This window comes from Puma concolor, chromosome B3 (genome assembly GCF_028749965.1).
Source record: "Puma concolor isolate L17-30 chromosome B3, mPumCon1.1.hap2, whole genome shotgun sequence".
NCBI lineage: Eukaryota > Metazoa > Chordata > Mammalia > Carnivora > Felidae > Puma > Puma concolor.
Window position 1 is genome coordinate 139,868,026 of NC_141672.1, and position 16,970 is coordinate 139,884,995.

The window sequence follows — 16,970 nt, forward strand, 5'->3', positions numbered from 1 at the left end:
CAAGCTGCCCTCTGGGGCCGAGGCTCCCGTGGCCCGTTTCTACAGCTGGGGAAGCCAAGGCTCAGAGAAGCAGAGTGGCTGGCTGCCCAAAGTGCTGGAGCCAGGATCCCCATGTGGGCCCTCCAGCTCCAAGCCCAATCTCTACTCTCCACAGGCCCAAGGAGGCTGATTCTTTCCGGGTTTTCTGTGGCAGACTGGAAACAAGGAGCCCAGGGAGCCATGGAGCCCGAGCAGGGCCTCACATGCCACCCCCCCTCCCCCACCCCCATGCTCCCAGCAAGACCTGGGCTGAGCTGGACTCCTAGCAGCACTGGCCAGAGTCCCTCACCAACCCTGCCCTTGGGAAGTTCCCAAGAGCCACCGCTACAGCCTAAGGGCTCAGTGTAGACACGTTCTCCAAATCCAGGGTCTTCAGAGGCCACCTGACCCAGTGGGGATGAGCAAGGGTTTGAAGGCAAAGCTGGGCCGACAGCGGCTCACCTGAAAGACACCGGCTCAATTCTGAGGTCCCAAAAAGCAAGCCACAAGAAAGGCCCAGGTGACAGCAGGGCATGCTGACCACTAATGCAATCCAGATTTGCCTCAGCAACTGAGCTTGCAAATGAGCTTCCCTAGGCCCTACAGGCGACTCCAGGATCTTGGGCCATAGTGAGTGTCTCACCTGCCTCCCTCCTATGTCCTCCTCTGCCCCACCCAGGACTTGGCCCTCAGAAGGCTGCTCTGTGTGGGCAGACACGGGCTTGTCACACACTTGAACGTGCGGGACTCCAAGGCATCTTCATTAAAGTCCAATAGACAGGGGCACCTGGGTGGCTCAGTCGGTTAAGTGTCTGAATCTTGATTTTGGCTCAGGTCATGATCTCATGGTTTGGTGAGTTCGAGCCCCACGATGGGCTCTGTGCTGACTGTACAGAAACTGCTTGGGATTTTTTTTTTTCTCTCTCTATCTGTCCCTCCCCTGATCATGCTCTCTTGATCTTTCTCAAAATAAATAAATAAAACTTAAAAAATATTAAAAAAATTTTAATGTTTATTCATTTGTGAGAGACAGAGTGAGCAGGGGAGGGGCAGAAAGAGAGGGAGACACAGAATCCGAAGCAGGCTCCAGGCTCTGAGCTGTCGGCACAGAGCCTGACACGGGGCTCGAACCCATGAATTGTGAGATCACGACCTAAGCCGAAGTTGGCTGCTTAACCAACTGAGCCACCCAGGTGCCCCAAAACTTTAAAAAATGTTAAAAAAAAAAACCCCAAACCTAGCCTTTTTTCCTCTTTAATTTTCAAAAGTATATAATTCTCCCAACCCCCACTCCAAGTCAATTTTCTGCTTAAGTAATAATCTGGTAAGGGAAGGAAGCGATTTCATGCTTCAGTGAAATCGTAAATTAGTGTCCAAGTACAGTGCTGTCTCTCTGCCTCACTCCTCCCCTGGCAAAGAACCAAGTAAACCACAAACTGACGTGATCCGAGCTGCCTGGGCAAGGCCCCTGCTCCCTGGGCCCGGGCTGGGTCTGGCTCTGCTGCTCTGGCCCCCAAGCTCCAGGCAGACCTCGAGTTGATGATGCACCAGAGACACCGCTGTGCACACCAGCCACTGGGCTCTGGGGTCATGAGGTGAGCCCACGGGGATGGGGGGTGCAGCCAGCACAAGAGTAAGAGAGGTGGGCCAAGGCTGGACACGATAGTTCCTGTTCGATCGTCATCCTGGGGCACCCCTTCCCTGCAGCTCGGTGTTCTCTTCTGTAAAACGAAGTCCCTGTCCTGCTCAGGCCTCAGGGGCACTCAGCTGTTGGCAAGTATTTACGGAGCGTGACCTCTCAGCCTGGCCCTGGGGCTGGGTGGCACGGGGATCGGGAGGCCTCGGTGGCTTAGCCCCCTGAGGCTTTCCTGGCAGCTTGGCACGTACCCCAGATCTGAATTCCGGACCCTGCACCACGTTTCCCCGAATCTTGTTCACAGACATGTTCCCAAACATGGACGTTCACTGAGTTGACTCTATCCATCCCGTCCCCACTGTGTCTGGGCTGAATAGGAGCGATGGCCTTTGACCTGTACGCCACGCTGGGGGTGTGGCCCCAAGGACTCCAACTCAGGGGTCCAGGTGGAGACTCCCTACGGAGGGGGTTAAGGACGGGACAAAGCAGGACTCAAAGAATGAGAAAGCATCAAAAGGCAGGGCAAACCCACAAAGAGCAGCCACGTTTGCCCTGGGAATGAGGTCAAGTGGTGACAAGGCCAGTGCTGAATGGGCAGCCCAGGGCCCCAGAGCTGACTGATGTCTTGCTTAGCACCAAGATGCCTGCCCGCTGACGCAAATTCCCCGCACAGGCAAAGAGCCAGGGATGGGCGTACACACCCAAGCAGGTTCCCACCCCCAGATGGCTGCCTGTCTGGGCACCTCCGTGCCGAGGGCAGAGGCACCTGCCCGGCTGTTTCCTCAGATTGTCCCACCTCCTTGTGAGCAGTGCCTGCATCTGAGCCAACCTCCCAGAGACAGCAGCCATCAGTCATGCACGGACCTGCCCCGGACCGTGAGGTGATGTCCCAGAAGCATCGTGATTCCAGAAGGTGGAGGGTCTCATCACCCCAGTTTACAGATGAGGATGCTGAGGCCCAGACACAGGAATGGAATCATGTGAGCTGCAAACCTGTACCCAGGTCCCTGAGGATCCCCAGGGCTGTGCCTCTGCTCTGGGCTGGCCGGAGTGGGAGGACCGGCCTAAGAGCCAGAGGCCCTGGGTGCTACTCGCCCTGTGTTGGGCCCCTCACCTCAACCACAGGACATCTGGAAGCGGCTCGCCTTGACCGTCACGCGTCCAGGAGAGCCCTCAGCATTTCCTCCAGACCCGCTGCTCCCCAGGCCAGGCAAACGGGAAATGGCACCAGCATGCTCCTTCTTATTCAGGCCAAATGCCCAGGCTCCCTTCGTCCCTCCCCGGCACCAGCACCCGGCCCCCACCAAGTCCTGTGGCTCCTAAGTGAGCCCCGACTCTGATCCTTATCCCCACCTCTGTCCCTCCCTTGACCTCTGGAAACCCCTGACTGGCTTCTGCTTCTTTCTCCACGATCTGTGCTCCATCCAGAGACCAGAGTGATGATCCCATCACGCCCAGCTCGAAACCCTCCAGGGGTGTCCCAGCGCCCTCAGTGAAATCCTAAGTTCTCACCGTGGCAGCCAGGTCCCACATGAGTTGACCCCTCCTCACTGGCTACCCCTCTGTCATCACATCCTGCCACTTTCCAACTCGCTCGCCCCCTCAGGCCACACCGGACTTCTTACTGGGCCTCAGGACCTTTTCACAGGTTCCCTCTCGGACTGGAATGCTCCCCTGCCTGTCTACATGGCCCACTCCGTCACCTCCTCAGAGAGTGACCTGACCACCTTTTGGGGTCACCTCCTCTCCACACCTCACCCAATTCTGCCTTCCTCACAGCACCCACTGCTATGTAACACGCGTTCGTCCCCAGTCTCCCCAACCTGCTGAAGGTGGACACCACGGGTAGGGCTAACTGATGCGACCCCAACACCCAGTGGGACCTGGCACAGAGCGGCCACTCGCCTCGACTGAATGAACCCCGCCTTTGCTCATGACGAAGCCTGGAGACACATACAGTGCATGGAATCCCCTTCACCTTGAGCACTCGTCCAGCCGCCCCAGAGAAGACGAAGGCTGGGCTGAAGAAGGCACTCGAGGGGGCCGCCACGATGGACGCGTGCGGTGGACACTCACAGCCTCGCTCGGGTCAGCGCTCGCAGAACCCGAGGCTGGGCATTTGGGCCCGGCTGGCCAAAGCGGCAGATCACCGGGCCCTGGCCCTGAGCGTGGAGCCCGATCCGTGTGCAATCCTACCGGCCACCGCGATGGGCCAAGCAGACTCTTGTCTGCGACGTTTCCTGAACTGCAGGGGAAGGTAGAGGTGCCAAGAGCACTGGGGCAGGGCAGGGGCGGCAGTGGTCGGTGGCCGTGCCACCCAGGACGGGAGCTGCACGGAGGAGGCAGAGCCCACGGCCAGGCTGCCCTTCTGCTCCGAGAGGGCTTTCCGTCCCTTGTCACCTAGAGCCGCAAGCAGTACGAGCACTCACTGCACATCAGTTCCTGGGGGTCAGTGACCAGGGGCTGCTCTCCTTGCTAAGGGGTCTTCTACCTTCTCCACCTGCAGGGAGGGCACCCCCCCGCACACCGAAAACGGGTTGTATGAGATGGTTTTCCGTGTTCACTACCAGTCACACAGGCAGCCCCACGCAGGGCGGAGGACACGCAGGGTGCAGGACACAGGCTCCCGGCCAGTGGCGGGAAGGGTGAACGTGCCAGAGTGTGTGTGCCCAAAAGCGTGTCTGCCCAGAGCCTCCTTGGCTCCCTGCCTCGGGGGCCACGATAAATCAGACGCTCTCATGCTGTATCACAGAACTACTCTGACTACCTAAGCGTTGTCCTGGGCTTTGATGGATTTAAGGCACGTGAAGTAATAGCCATGCTCCAAACGAGCAATTTCTCATCCTGCTAAGAGGTACTGACCCGCCTCAGACCACACTTCTGCTCACACTGCGATCCTCACCTGCACAGAAGCAGTTAAAGTGCACCCAACAACAATGTGCCCGGCTCATTTCTCCCATCACCCTTGGAAAGTTGAAGAAACACACAAGGAAACAAAGTAGCCAGTGGTGAGACCTGCAGAAGAAACTTGCCTGTTCCCCAGCCACGAGAAGCTGAAGGCCCCCACTCCCAGGGAGAAATACGCCACGGGATCAAACTGCTGCCACTGTCCAGAAAGCCCGACTCCATCTGGCCGCAGCACCGACCCCCTCCCTGCCTCCCTCCACCTGCCAGGGGCCCGAGTTCCTCAAAATCAGGATGTCAACGCTACTGCTCCTTGCGGGGGGCCAGAGGGAGCGGGAAAGCCCAGGGCCCCGCCGGGGGGTTGCAGGTAATGTGGTTCTGACTCACTCAACAACCATAAGCTTCCCGAACAATCCCCACGTGCTATGTACCAGGCGTGGGAGACAGGGACGGACACAGACAGGTTCCTGTCCCCGTGGGCCTGCGGTGTGGGAGGCGGACACAGACCAGCAGTGAGGAAACAAAACAGCAGTAGGTCACGGTGACAAGAAGATGGTGGGGTCACTTAGGCTTCTGTGAAGAGGGGACACGTGAGCTGAAGCTTAACCAATGAGCCAGGCTATGACGACAGGGGAAAGGACGCTTCCAGGTGGCAGGGCTGCGGACACAAAGGCAGGGCAGAAACAAAGTTGGCCCGTTGAGGGAAGAGAAAGGCCAGGCCGACAGGTAGGGGCACAGTCACATGGGGCTGGGGGACGACTAAAGATGCCCACAAACTGTGACACGGCTTCCACTGACAGGCGGGGTCTATGTCCCCTCCTTTCGAGCAGGTTCTGTGACCGACCAAAGGGAGCCGGAGAGACGCTGTGCCCATTTCCGGGCCCAGACCTTCAGACACTGGCAGCTTCCACTCTTGCAGTGCCCCCTCCAGGGGAAGCCAGACAACGGGAGGCCTGACCACACCTCGAGGAGACGGCAGCCTGCCACGTGGAGGAGGGCAGCCTGGCCGTTCCCCCTGCCCTTCTGGCCACGGGAGCCCAGGCACCACACACGCGAGTGAGGAAGTCGCCTTGGACAGCCCAGCTGCAGCAGGTGGGCCCCCGCCAGCAAGTCGGAACCGGGGCCCCAGACACTGGCCCCAGGGACCGCAAAGGTCACGCATCACCCAACCTCAAACCCTGAGACAGATCCTGACTGAGCAACTGCTGGAGGCCAGGCTACGTTGAAGGCCCACACCAAATCAAGATGGCGGCTCTCACTCTTGATCTCGGGGTCGAGATCAAGACACACGTAACAGAAAGGCCAAGGTGCGAGCGAGGTGGGAGGGGGCCTGGGGGTGGGGAGAGAAGGCAAGTATTCTGCAGATGCCTCTCTGGTGGCGGCATTCTGACGGCTGTGACAAAGTGGCCTGGAGGGAAGATCAGGGTTCCTCAGGGACGGCAGACAGAACGGGGTCCCTGAAGACCACAGCCATGACCGTGTGGTGCTGGGAAAGTTCACTTGTCTCCCTGGGTCTGTTTCAACCACAGAGTGACGCTAAAAGCAAGTGACAAACCAGACAGTACATGACACGCGCTTCCAGTGGCCTGGGCCTCTAGCATATGCTCACACGGCCAGCTGTTCCAGCATTGCTGTTACTACCACGTCCGCTGAACAAAGAACGGAGCAGACACTCCGGATCCTGACTCCATCCCTCCCCTCCGCTTTCTGGTTTCGTTTTGTTCTGTAAGTAAGCTCTACGCCCAACGTGGAGTTTGAATTGACGACCCCGGGATCTAGAGGCACCCGCTCCACTGACAGCCAGCCGGGCGTCCCTCTGCTTTGCTCTGAATACGGCAGTGCTCACGGTCTATTCGTGTTTAGGTTGTTCGGATTTTTTAAATGATTGTATGATATTGTTGCGATCAGAAAAAAAAAAACGCTAAAGGTTTCTGTCAAGCCTGTGAGGTCTGTGAAAAAGGAAGGAGTTAAATGCTATGAAACACCACATAAGCGCAGGGCTGTGTGATTCAACACCCGTTCCCAGGCAGGGATCTCGGGACTGACGTGTGACGCTGCGGCCCAGATGCCTGCCCCACCCCACCCCTGCGTCTGGGGATCCAAGCACCTCAGGGAGCCTGCAGGGTGCAGGGGTATCCTTCCCCTTGCCAAGTGGAAAGCAGACTAAGCGCCCTTGTAGAGCACACAAATCTAATTGTTAATTGAAAGCAAATCAGTATGACCAGGGTAACCGAATCAGAGGCGCAGATCATTCCAGATACGAGTGCACTATCACACAAAGGGCCCTTTCCCTAAAAGCCTCTGCCTTTCAATGGTCCTTTCTTTAAGAAAGTAATAAAACTTTATGTACATTCAAAAAATTGTAGGTACCTTTTTATTATTTTTATTTAAAAATTTTTTATTTTTTTGACAGAGCGAGCATGCACTCAAACAGGGGAGGGGCAGAGAGAAGGGGAGAGAAATCCCAAGCAGGCTCCGTGCTGTCAGCACAGAGCCCGATGCGGGGCTTGTACCCACGAACTGTGAGATCATGACCTGAGCCGAAATCAAGAGTCAGACACTTAACTGACTGAGCCACCCAGGCGCCCTGTAGGTACCCTGTTTTTAATTTAAAATGCAAAGGATTAGAATTATTTGTATTTTTGTGTATGTATTTTGATTTTGTTTTCCATCTCTTTATTGTGCAAGATTCCAATCCTGCAGTAAAGTCATGATAATTGTGTAACACACGCCTTGTGTCGGCTAGATGCAACTTTGCCCCACACCAGCCCACAGCCTCACCCCATCCCTCCTGCAGGGGAATGGGCTGGCTGTAAGGGCGGTTCGAGAACGGAGCCTGGCTCAGGGAAGGGGTGAGGGTGTTGCTTCACCCAGCACTTAGTAACAAATGAGGTTCCTCTTTTGGTGGTACCCAAATGACTCTGCATCGGATGGCTCCCCATGAAACGCAGAGAGCAGGTCGGTTCGCCCCTGAGCTCATCTCACGGGGCAGATTTCCAACTGCCTTCCACAACTCTGACAGACCACACTGCAGGACAACCCGCTTCTCGCCTGCTATCTGAGGTCTCGATCACCAGTGCCACAGCGCCTCCCCTACAGTGCCCCGTGGTAGGCGGTTAGTCCTAAGGTCCACCCGTCCACCTGCAACCAAAGCCTGGAAGGGGATGGGGATCCCAGGAGACCCGGAGGGTGGGCAATGGCTTCAGCACCTTCTCCACGTGCTCTTGCCTTTTCCCTCGGTGCTCCCGCAGGTTAAGCACAGTTGAGGAAGGACAGCTTCTTTGGCTTCCAAGATTGAGCCGGGATCCAGGCTGCTTCAGCCTCTGCTAGCCAGGAGGCCGTGCTCTTATTACAAGCTGATAGACCTACCGAAGTGGAAGCCAACTCTGCTAGTGTACAAACGCTGCTCTGGGGAAGGGCTCGGGGGGTTGCTCTGTGCTCGTTTACCCAGGGGAATAGGCCCCTCCCAGAGGAGGCACAGGACAGGAGGTGAGGGGTCAAGGCTGTGCAACCCTCCTGGACGATGAAGCAACACTTGTTGCAAACGGTAGAGAGTTCTGGTCAGGAAGGGAGCCAGACGAAACACATGACCACCAGGGGCCTCTGCCGTGCTGGGTGTCGCACGCAGAAGGGGTGGTCCCCCAACCACACCCGGCCGGCTCAGGCCTGTCCGCTTTAATCAGGATGGGCCAGGTTCTGCAGCATCAACAAACACCCCTGTAGCTCAGAGGCTTCGGAGGACTGCGATTTCTCTCTGGCTCATACCACTTGCATCATGGTTCGGGGGTAGTGGGGGGTGAGTGTGAGAAGTGTCCTTGTCATCACTATCGGCCCCAGGGACCCAGATGACAGAGCAGCACCCCGTCACCAGTCAGTAAGCCACAGGGAAGAGAGAGGGCGCTTGGGAACCCGCACACGGCCTGGAAGACACACACGTCTTTCGCTCCCATCTCCTTGGCCCAAACCAGGCACATGGCTTCACTCACCCACGAGGGCCAGAGGCACAATCCTGCCACCTGCCCCACTGTTTCGGTAACCTGCACGTGGGAACGGGAGCTCCGAGATTAATGGCAGTGACAGTTCCACCAGCACTAAGTTATAGTTACCAAGGACTTGCTCCATTGCGGGCACTGCTCCAAGTGCTTTCTGTGTGAACGCGTGCAACCCTCACCACGGCCTTATGTCCAACCCTCACCTGCACCTCACGGGAGGGACGCTGGGCAAAGAGCTCCCACCCCTGCGCTTTGTGAGCCCAGATCTGTATCATTCTTTCCACACACCAAAGGGACAGAAGAGAGGCTCTGGGGGCCACAGCCCGGGGCTCCAGCCACTGGACACCCTTCTCCGTATCCCCCTTGGAGTAACCCTTGTCAACCCTTCTGCGCACCTGGAACAGCGCCATCTCGAGGAGAATGAAGCCTCCGTGCTCCGAGACACCCAACGCGGGTAATGAATCAACTTTTCTCCTGTGCGTGGCAAAGGGTCCTAGTGCGAAAGCGGCCTCTAGGGTCATTTTCTGGCTCCTGTTCAGATGAGGACACCAGGCTAAGCAAGGCCACCTCAGGGAAAGGATCTAATGGTCCCCCACGCTGTGTCTAGCTGCTCAAAGACAAGGTCAGGGTTCTGTCAGCTCCGCACCGGCCAGGTTTTGTTCTTTCAGAGAAGCCATCTTGCTAAGGAGAGAAGCGAATCCTCAGGAGGGGCTGTGTGGGCCACGTACCCAGCCCACAGCAGCCACGGCCACGGTGCTCAGCACCCTGTTCTCTGCTCAGAGCCCTGCCTTCTCAGTGTGAGCTCCATGGACCAAGTTAGACAGGCCAAGGGGCACACCCAGGAGCTCAATCATTTTTACTGACAAGACAATGTAGGATTGAAAAGCACAAGATACAAAAGACGCAAATCCCCTGGAATGTCAACCCAGAACACAGGCATTTTCATGAGGGTGAGGGGGGGAGGGAGATGATGGCTGGGGACACTGCCCTGCGGGGGCAAAACCTCATTCTTGGGGGGGGAGGTGGAAAAGATCTTGTTGTTTTTATATACAAAGCATATGTACACAGCACACAGACTTATATCTGGTATTAACATTTATGGGAGGGTAAGGAGAATCGGGGGGGAAGTTCTAAGAAAGTTTTGGGGGAAGGTGACAAGGTTAAGCCAGTCTCTGAACAGAGTAACTATTTTTGTGTTGGCTCATTTTTGCCTTTTATCCCCAAACGTTTTACATTGTTGCAGTTACAGAATGTTATTTTACATTGTTTTTACCTATTTACACAGTTTCCATATTCCTATCCTTCACTCACTACTGAACAAAGGTGGATTGAGTGCCCGTGGGGTGCAGGCCCTGGCATCCAGTCTTCCGGGCTCCCTCATGAAACGGCCCAGCGTCTGTGTGGTTGTCACATGTAACTTTTGGTGTCTGTGAAATGCAGAACAACTATGACTTAGGAAGTCATTCATCCACAGTTCTAAAAGTTTCTATCAAACAAATCACATCTCTGCTTATGTTGAATTACTGGTATTCTCTTGAGATACAATCTTGGGAGAAGAATTCTAGATGTTTGATGTCACAACATCCTAAAAGTTGTTTGCCATGCTTAAACCACCCCTGCAACAAGCCGACTTCTTTCAGCTAAGTGGGGGGGTGGGGGTGGGTGGGTGGTGTAGACACCTCCAAATTCATCAGGGCAGGGCAGACAGAAGCTACCACTCAGCTTCTTCTGCCATATCCTGTCCCCCCTCAGCTCGGTGGGGCCGCCTGGACCATCTCTGGCCCCCGAAGCCGGGAGTCTGCAGGTCTGGCTGTTGGCTCCAGCTGGGATCAGGGCCAATGTAATGGATACCACTGCTCTAATCAGAGAGGGGACAGAGAACTCGGCACTCAGGCTCACCCATCTGTTGAAATAACTGGTTTCCTTTCACTTATCCAGAGTGACACAGGGAGAAACAAAGGGGGCAGAGAGAACAGTCCCCTCCAAAGCAAACATTGCATCATGACCCCGGGCTCCTCCCTCTTCAGAAGGATTAGCCTGGCCCTCAGCAAACAGAGCGGGGGCTGGGGACCCAGAGGGAGGCAGTCTCTTTTCCTGTCTGGTCCCTTGAAAGGTTCAGAGTCCCACAGATGGAGCCGCTCAAAGCACTCTGGCCTAGATATCACTTTCAACGAGCCACCTGGAGTCTTGGCGGCAAATGGAGAAGAATACAACAGGAAAATAAAAAAACACCAAGAGTAAAGCGCTAGCCATTTCCTGGTGTGGGTCCTTCTCCCTGTTCATTCTTCTCCAGGCTGTCAGTGCTGCTGTGCAACTGCAATCTGAGTGCTGTTCAATTCCCAAGGCCCAGGATGCAGCTCTGTCTTCTCCGCGGAGCCGGAGAGCGATTCGGAGTATCTTTCAAACTGACAGCTGCAGGTGCCCTCGGCCCGGCATTTCCACTCCAAGGAACCTCACCTTCAGTCCTACTTGCACATGGGCCTTTGGCTGCAAGCAAAAGGCTGGAAACAACTCCATATTCATAAATAAGAGCCCTAGTCAAATACACCTTGGTTCGTTCATCGAGTGGAACACTGTGCAACCCAATATATACACATGTATATTTTTTTAGAAAAATTTTTTATTATTTTTTCAATGTTTATTTTAGAGAGAGAGAAAAAGAGAGAGAGAGAAAAAGAGAGAGAGAGAGAGAGAGAAAGAGAGACAGAGCATGAGCGGGGGAGGAGCAGAGAAAGAGGGAGACACAGAATCTGAAGCAGGCTCCAGGCTCCAGGCTGTCAGCACAGAGCCCGATGCAGGGCTCAAACTCACAAACTGTGAGACCATGACCTGAGCCAAAGTCAGACACTCAACTGACTGAGCCACCCAGGCGCCCCCAAATACATATATATATGTGTATATATATATATATATTTACATAAGAAACCAGACTGCCTATGCTCACACACACAGAGACATGCTATACACACACCCGTGTATACGTACAAGGGGTATCTCCGGCAGGCTGTGTAAGAAACATTAGTGCACTGGGGAGAACAGTGGAAACCCCGTACCCCTCTGAACCTGCTGAATTCCATGCCAGATACAGTATCACTTTTTCAAAACCCTGTCATGTGTGAGCCTTTGTGCTGGGTGCTTTTTTTTTTTTTTTTTAATTTTTTTTTTTTTCAACGTTTTTTTATTTATTTTTGGGACAGAGAGAGACAGAGCATGAACGGGGGAGGAGCAGAGAGAGAGGGAGACACAGAATCAGAAACAGGCTCCAGGCTCTGAGCTGTCAGCACAGGGGCCCGATGCGGGGCTCGAACTCACGGACCGCGAGATCGTGACCTGAGCCGAAGTCGGCGCTCAACCGACTGAGCCACCCAGGCGCCCCTGTGCTGGGTGCTTTAAATGCATCCTTTCACTTAATCCTTAAGACACATCTTCAAGGTCCCAATTGTAAAGATGGGCAAACTGAGGCTCACAGAAGATAAAAACAAAAAATGCACACACATCTTCAATATTCAAACCTGTTTTGCTCCCAAGTCCCTGCTCAAATGGCACAATGGGGGCTATTTACGAAGACAAAGAACCTTCCTGGCTACAAATACTGGGTACATACAGCAGAATGGAAGAGCATATTTTATTTTTTATTTTTTATTTATTTTTTATTTTTTTGGGACAGGAGAGAGACAGAGCATGAACGGGGGAGGGTCAGAGAGAGAGGGAGACACAGAATCAGAAACAGGCTCCAGGCTCTGAGCCATCAGCCCAGAGCCTGACGCGGGGCTCGAACTCACGGACCGCGAGATCGTGACCTGGCTGAAGTCGGACGCTTAACCGACTGCGCCACCCAGGCGCCCCTGGAAGAGCATATTTTAAATGAAAACCCCTGATTTCTCAAGCACCCCTCCTGCACTTAGCAGACCTGCATCCTCCCTCCCGGGCTTCAGGAAAGGAGGAAGCGTATGGGCTTAGTAAAGCCAGAAGGGTGCCAGCTGCAGAGGACAGTGGATGACTTGGGGACACACCAGGTCTGTGTCACAGGCTTTCTCTCAGGGGCCTGCCTTCCCCCTTGCCTGGAGAACAGCCACATAGGTCTGGGGCCTCCCCTCTAGCTGGCACTGCCACGACTGTGCTGTAAGACCTGTGCCTGGTATTCAAATGCTCTGGGCCTTTGTTTCCACATTTGTAAAATGGGGATGAAAATAATCACACAACCTCACAGGATCGCTGAGGGGGCTAAAGGCTGAGAGCCTTTAGTACTGAGAGCTGGGCTCATGGCCTGGTACTCAGCTCCCGGTTTACAGGTGCATGGGGCAGCACAGTGCTTTCAAACGGTTTGGTCTCAGGATCTTTCTACAAGTTAAAAATGACTGAGGACCCTAAGGGGCTTTTCTTTATGTGGTTTTGCCTAGTGATAGTTATCAAAATTAAATTTTAAATGTTTTAAAATTAAAACTGGGAAAAAACTTAAAATGTGTATTAGTTAACAACAGGGGCACCTGGGTGGCTCGGTCAGTTCGACGTCTGACTTCGGCTCAGGTCATGATCTCCTAGTTCATGAGTTCAAGTCCCGCGTCGGGCTCTGCTGACAGCTCGGAGGCTGGAGCCTGCTTCACATTCTGTGTCTCCCTCTCTCTGCTCCTCCCCCACTCAAGCTCTGTCTCTCTCCCTCTCAAAAATAAACATTAAAAAAAATTAGAAAAGGGGCGCCTGGGTGGCGCAGTCGGTTAAGCGTCCGACTTCAGCCAGGTCACGATCTCGCGGTCCGGGAGTTCGAGCCCCGCGTCAGGCTCTGGGCTGATGGCTCGGAGCCTGGAGCCTGTTTCCGATTCTGTGTCTCCCTCTCTCTCTGCCCCTCCCCCGTTCATGCTCTGTCTCTCTCTGTCCCAAAAATAAATAAACGTTGAAAAAAAAAAATTAAAAAAAAAATTAGAAAAAAACAATCAACCATTATATGTTAACATAAATAACAACTGTGTTTCATAAATCTATTTTCAAAAAAAACTTTTTAAAAAAAATTTTTAAATTGAGAATACTGACTGGATCCCCATATCTGCTTCTGCATTGTTTGCTGTGAAACGTTTCCACTGAAGAATGTGCAGAGAACCCAGCCTCACGGGGACAGGTTGTTAGAAGAGGGTGACTGCAAGAGCCTTTTCAGATAATTTAGGATGTTCTTCTTGGATACCACACCAAGACCTGACAAGTGGTAGTTTCCTAGAGATTCACTGCGGTGTGGAACCTGAGCCTGAGTCAGTGAACTTTTGTACTCTGACATTCCGACCTCCTGGTCTACCCTGCACTTTGAATGGACTGTTCCACATTGTTTGGTAATACCGTGCAGTGGTCACTGGGAAAACATCAGCTCACTAAGCTATGTGCTCTGAATCAGTGGAAAAGGCAAGTAACACTTTGGCATTGCCATGGAAACAGTTTTGACCTTGTGGACCCAAAAAGAGACTCCAGGATCCTCCCGACCACACTTTTAGAACACCGGGTTAGCAGAATTCCCTTACCCTCCACGTTAGCCATGCTTTTTGGGAAGAACTCAGAGGAAGATTTCTGTGGAGAGCAGGGGGTGACGGACAGCTGAATCACCTGCCCCTGCTGGTCTTGGTCCCCTGCCTGTTGCACAGAGGAGCAGTCACATGGGCCAGTGCCCTCTAACCCAGGGCTGGCTGGCCTCCCCACCTGCCCTGCTCCTCCCCCCTTCACTACCAGCCACTTGTTTCTTACCACAGGACCCCCTCCTTTCCCCCCAAAGTAACAGATTTGGGCACCTTGTACTGGGCAGGGCCTCAGATAGCAAAGTACAGGGGCCACGCATGGGCTGCTGCCCTTGGGCTTTGCAGCTGATAGTTCTTGGTCTCCTGAAATTACATATGTGTGTATATTTATAGCCAAATGCACGGGTGCCCAGAAATCACGACTCACTCATATACATTTTTAGCACATCGTTTGGCCACCAAGTTCTATTAAATCTTCCTTCCCGGTCCATTGTGTCACTGGTTCTATGCTGCAGATAAGGTGAGGCCTTCACCTCTGCAGGCTGGGCTACCAGAGGCCCCGGCCTCTCCCACGCCCAGCAATCTGAGGCCAAATGCTCTGCTCCTGACCACCAATCTCTCCTGCTCAAAAACCTTCAGTGAGGGTTGGACATCCAAGCCTTGGCCAGCCTGTCTCCCCCTCCAGCTTCGTCGCCCGCCCCAGCCCCTCTCCCTGCCTCATGCAGATACAGGCTGGCCTTTCCAGCTCTCCTGCCAAGTCTCAACTCCTCCATGAAACCTCATGTCACTGTCACGCCTTTTTCTGGCTGATATGTAGGGGGATTGCATATACATGATGCTCAAAAAATTCACGGGACAAGTAATCTGAGTACCCACTATGTGCAGGGCCCTGTACTATGTACCAGGGATGTGGCCATGGTAAATACACATTTTTGTCTTCTTTCCTGCAGCTGACATTCTGATACCTGTGGACCCTTTCCTACAGCATTGTGATGTTTCTTGTCCGGCACTCTTATTCCTTCAGGTCATTGTGTGTTGTGCCCTTATTTTAATTTCCAGCTCCTCCAGGACAGTATTCTGTGTCATCTCTGCTGCCTAGAATGTATGCGATGCTCAATAAATACTGCTCAACGGAAAGTGGATAAGCCACAATACCCACTGAATAAGAATCAGAAAGGTCCAGACATCTGTCAAACCCAGGTGAGATGTTCCTGATGTCTGTTGTATTAACTTGCAGTATGGTTGACAGCTTTCATGTTTAAATATCTTAAGTGCTACATGGGAAAGCGCTCTGCCCTGCCCTCAACCCTGCCCTGGACGGTGTCTCATAAATTGTAGGAATCAAACTGGAGAGGCCAATGAGGTGGCTAGGCTGGCTCTAAGCCTCTGGTTGCAAAGCCCAGTACTGCTGTCTGTACCCCAGATATTTATATTCCATGATCTTCGGCTTTCCATCTGGAAAATGGGGGTGAAAGGAACTGTCCCTCTGTGAACGTACTATCCTGGGATTAAAGGAGAGAATCCATCTGTCTCTGTCTCTCAAAAATGAATAAACGTTTAAAAGAAAAAAGGGGGGTGGGGTGGGGAATGCCTGGGTGGCTCAGTCGGTTAAGTGTCCGACTTCGGCTCAGGTCATGATCTCGCCGTCTGTGGGTTCCAGCCCCGCGTTGGGCTCTGTGCTGACAGCTCAGAGCCTGGAGCCTGCTTCGGATTCTGTGTCTCCCTCTCTCTCTCTGCCCCTCCCCTGCTCATGCTCTGTCATTCTCTTTCTTGCTCTCGCAAAACCATTGAATTTTTTTTTTTTTTTTAAAGGAGAGAATCCAGGTAAAGAGCTTAGCCCAACAGGGCACACATTTACTCAGCTCATGAGAACTGCTATTCTTAATACTGTCCGTGTGGCCCCTGGTGGCATGAGCCCTGTGGCAAAGATGGCTGGCCCCCTGATCTCCACCCCTGGCTTTCCTCCTGCAACCTACATGGCATGCGTGCCACTGTCACCCACGTGGCAGAGGAATTGTAGGTATAATTAATGATGTTACTAACTAATCAGGTGACCTAGAAACAGAGAGCTTATCGGGGTGGGCCTGACCTAATCACAGGAGCCCTTTACAGCAGAGTTTTCTCCAGGTGATCACAGACGTGGATGCCAGAGATGTGAAGCAGGAAAGGATTTGATGCCCCACTTTGGGTTTGGAGATGGAGGGGAACATGTGGCACAAAACATGGCAGCCTCTAGGAGCCAAGATCAGCATCCAGCTGACAGCCAGAGAGGACAGGGGACATTAGTCCTACAACCAACCACCAGGAACTCGACTGTGCCAAAAACCTGAATGGCCAGGAAGTAGATTCTACCCCGGGGCCTCAGGGTAAGAGCTCAATACCTTGACCTTGGACTTATGGTCCAAGACCTTAAGCAGAGAACCCAGTCCAGCCAGCTTAGGCTTCTGCCCTACAAAGCTATGAGCTAATAAATAAGTACAGCCTAAGCCACTAAGTTTGTGGTGATCTGTTATGCAGCAAGAGAACTTAATATAAGGCCAGCTTGGCCTTTAGCCATAATGCACATAGAGGAAAAGCATACCAGGTGCTTGTCCAAAGGGTTTGGGGACCACTCGCACCTTCTGTCTCCTTAATTGCTGCCATATGTGATGCTTCAGAGTCAGGACTGTCTTACTCATTTCCACCCCTCGCACTTAGCAGTGCGGGAATCGTGTAGCAGGCTGTCAATTTCACTGAACAAAACTTCAACTTCTAGGGCAGTCAGGAAGAGAATGGCTTAGCTGGTTAGCTTCAGTCCCACGGCCAGCCAATTATAAGGTGATGGGGTGCAATTATCTGGGCAAAACCCAGCAAAGGCCTCTTTTTTGCCGAGAGGAGAAGTCCAGACCCTGCAAAGAGTTCAGAGGAAGCCACTCCCAGCAACTA

General features: G+C 53.4%; 1 protein-coding gene and 1 long non-coding RNA gene across 4 annotated transcripts in view; one reads left to right on the forward strand and one right to left on the reverse strand.

The window, feature by feature from the left end:
• The window catches only part of KLHL25 (kelch like family member 25), a 34,922-nt gene that overhangs the window by 9,849 nt on the left and 8,103 nt on the right, over positions 1-16,970 (reverse strand). The window contains exon 1 of one of the 2 annotated variants that reach the window (XM_025919748.2): positions 1,906-5,122. The exons of the other annotated variant lie outside the window; for it this stretch is intronic. Coding sequence (XP_025775533.1) covers positions 1,906-2,002 — 97 coding nt within the window. The 5' untranslated portion in view covers positions 2,003-5,122. Of the gene's footprint in view, positions 1-1,905; positions 5,123-16,970 lie in introns of those variants that run through there. 2 annotated transcript variants of the gene reach the window in all.
• Positions 1,411-7,285, forward strand: LOC147580433 (uncharacterized). Of its 2 annotated transcripts, none has more exons than XR_015252904.1 (3): positions 1,411-1,613; positions 5,389-5,865; positions 6,088-7,285. It is a non-coding gene; the product is annotated as an uncharacterized LOC147580433 (long non-coding RNA). The 2 variants fall into 2 exon arrangements; XR_015252903.1 differs by lacking the exon at positions 1,411-1,613 and adding an exon at positions 5,145-5,284.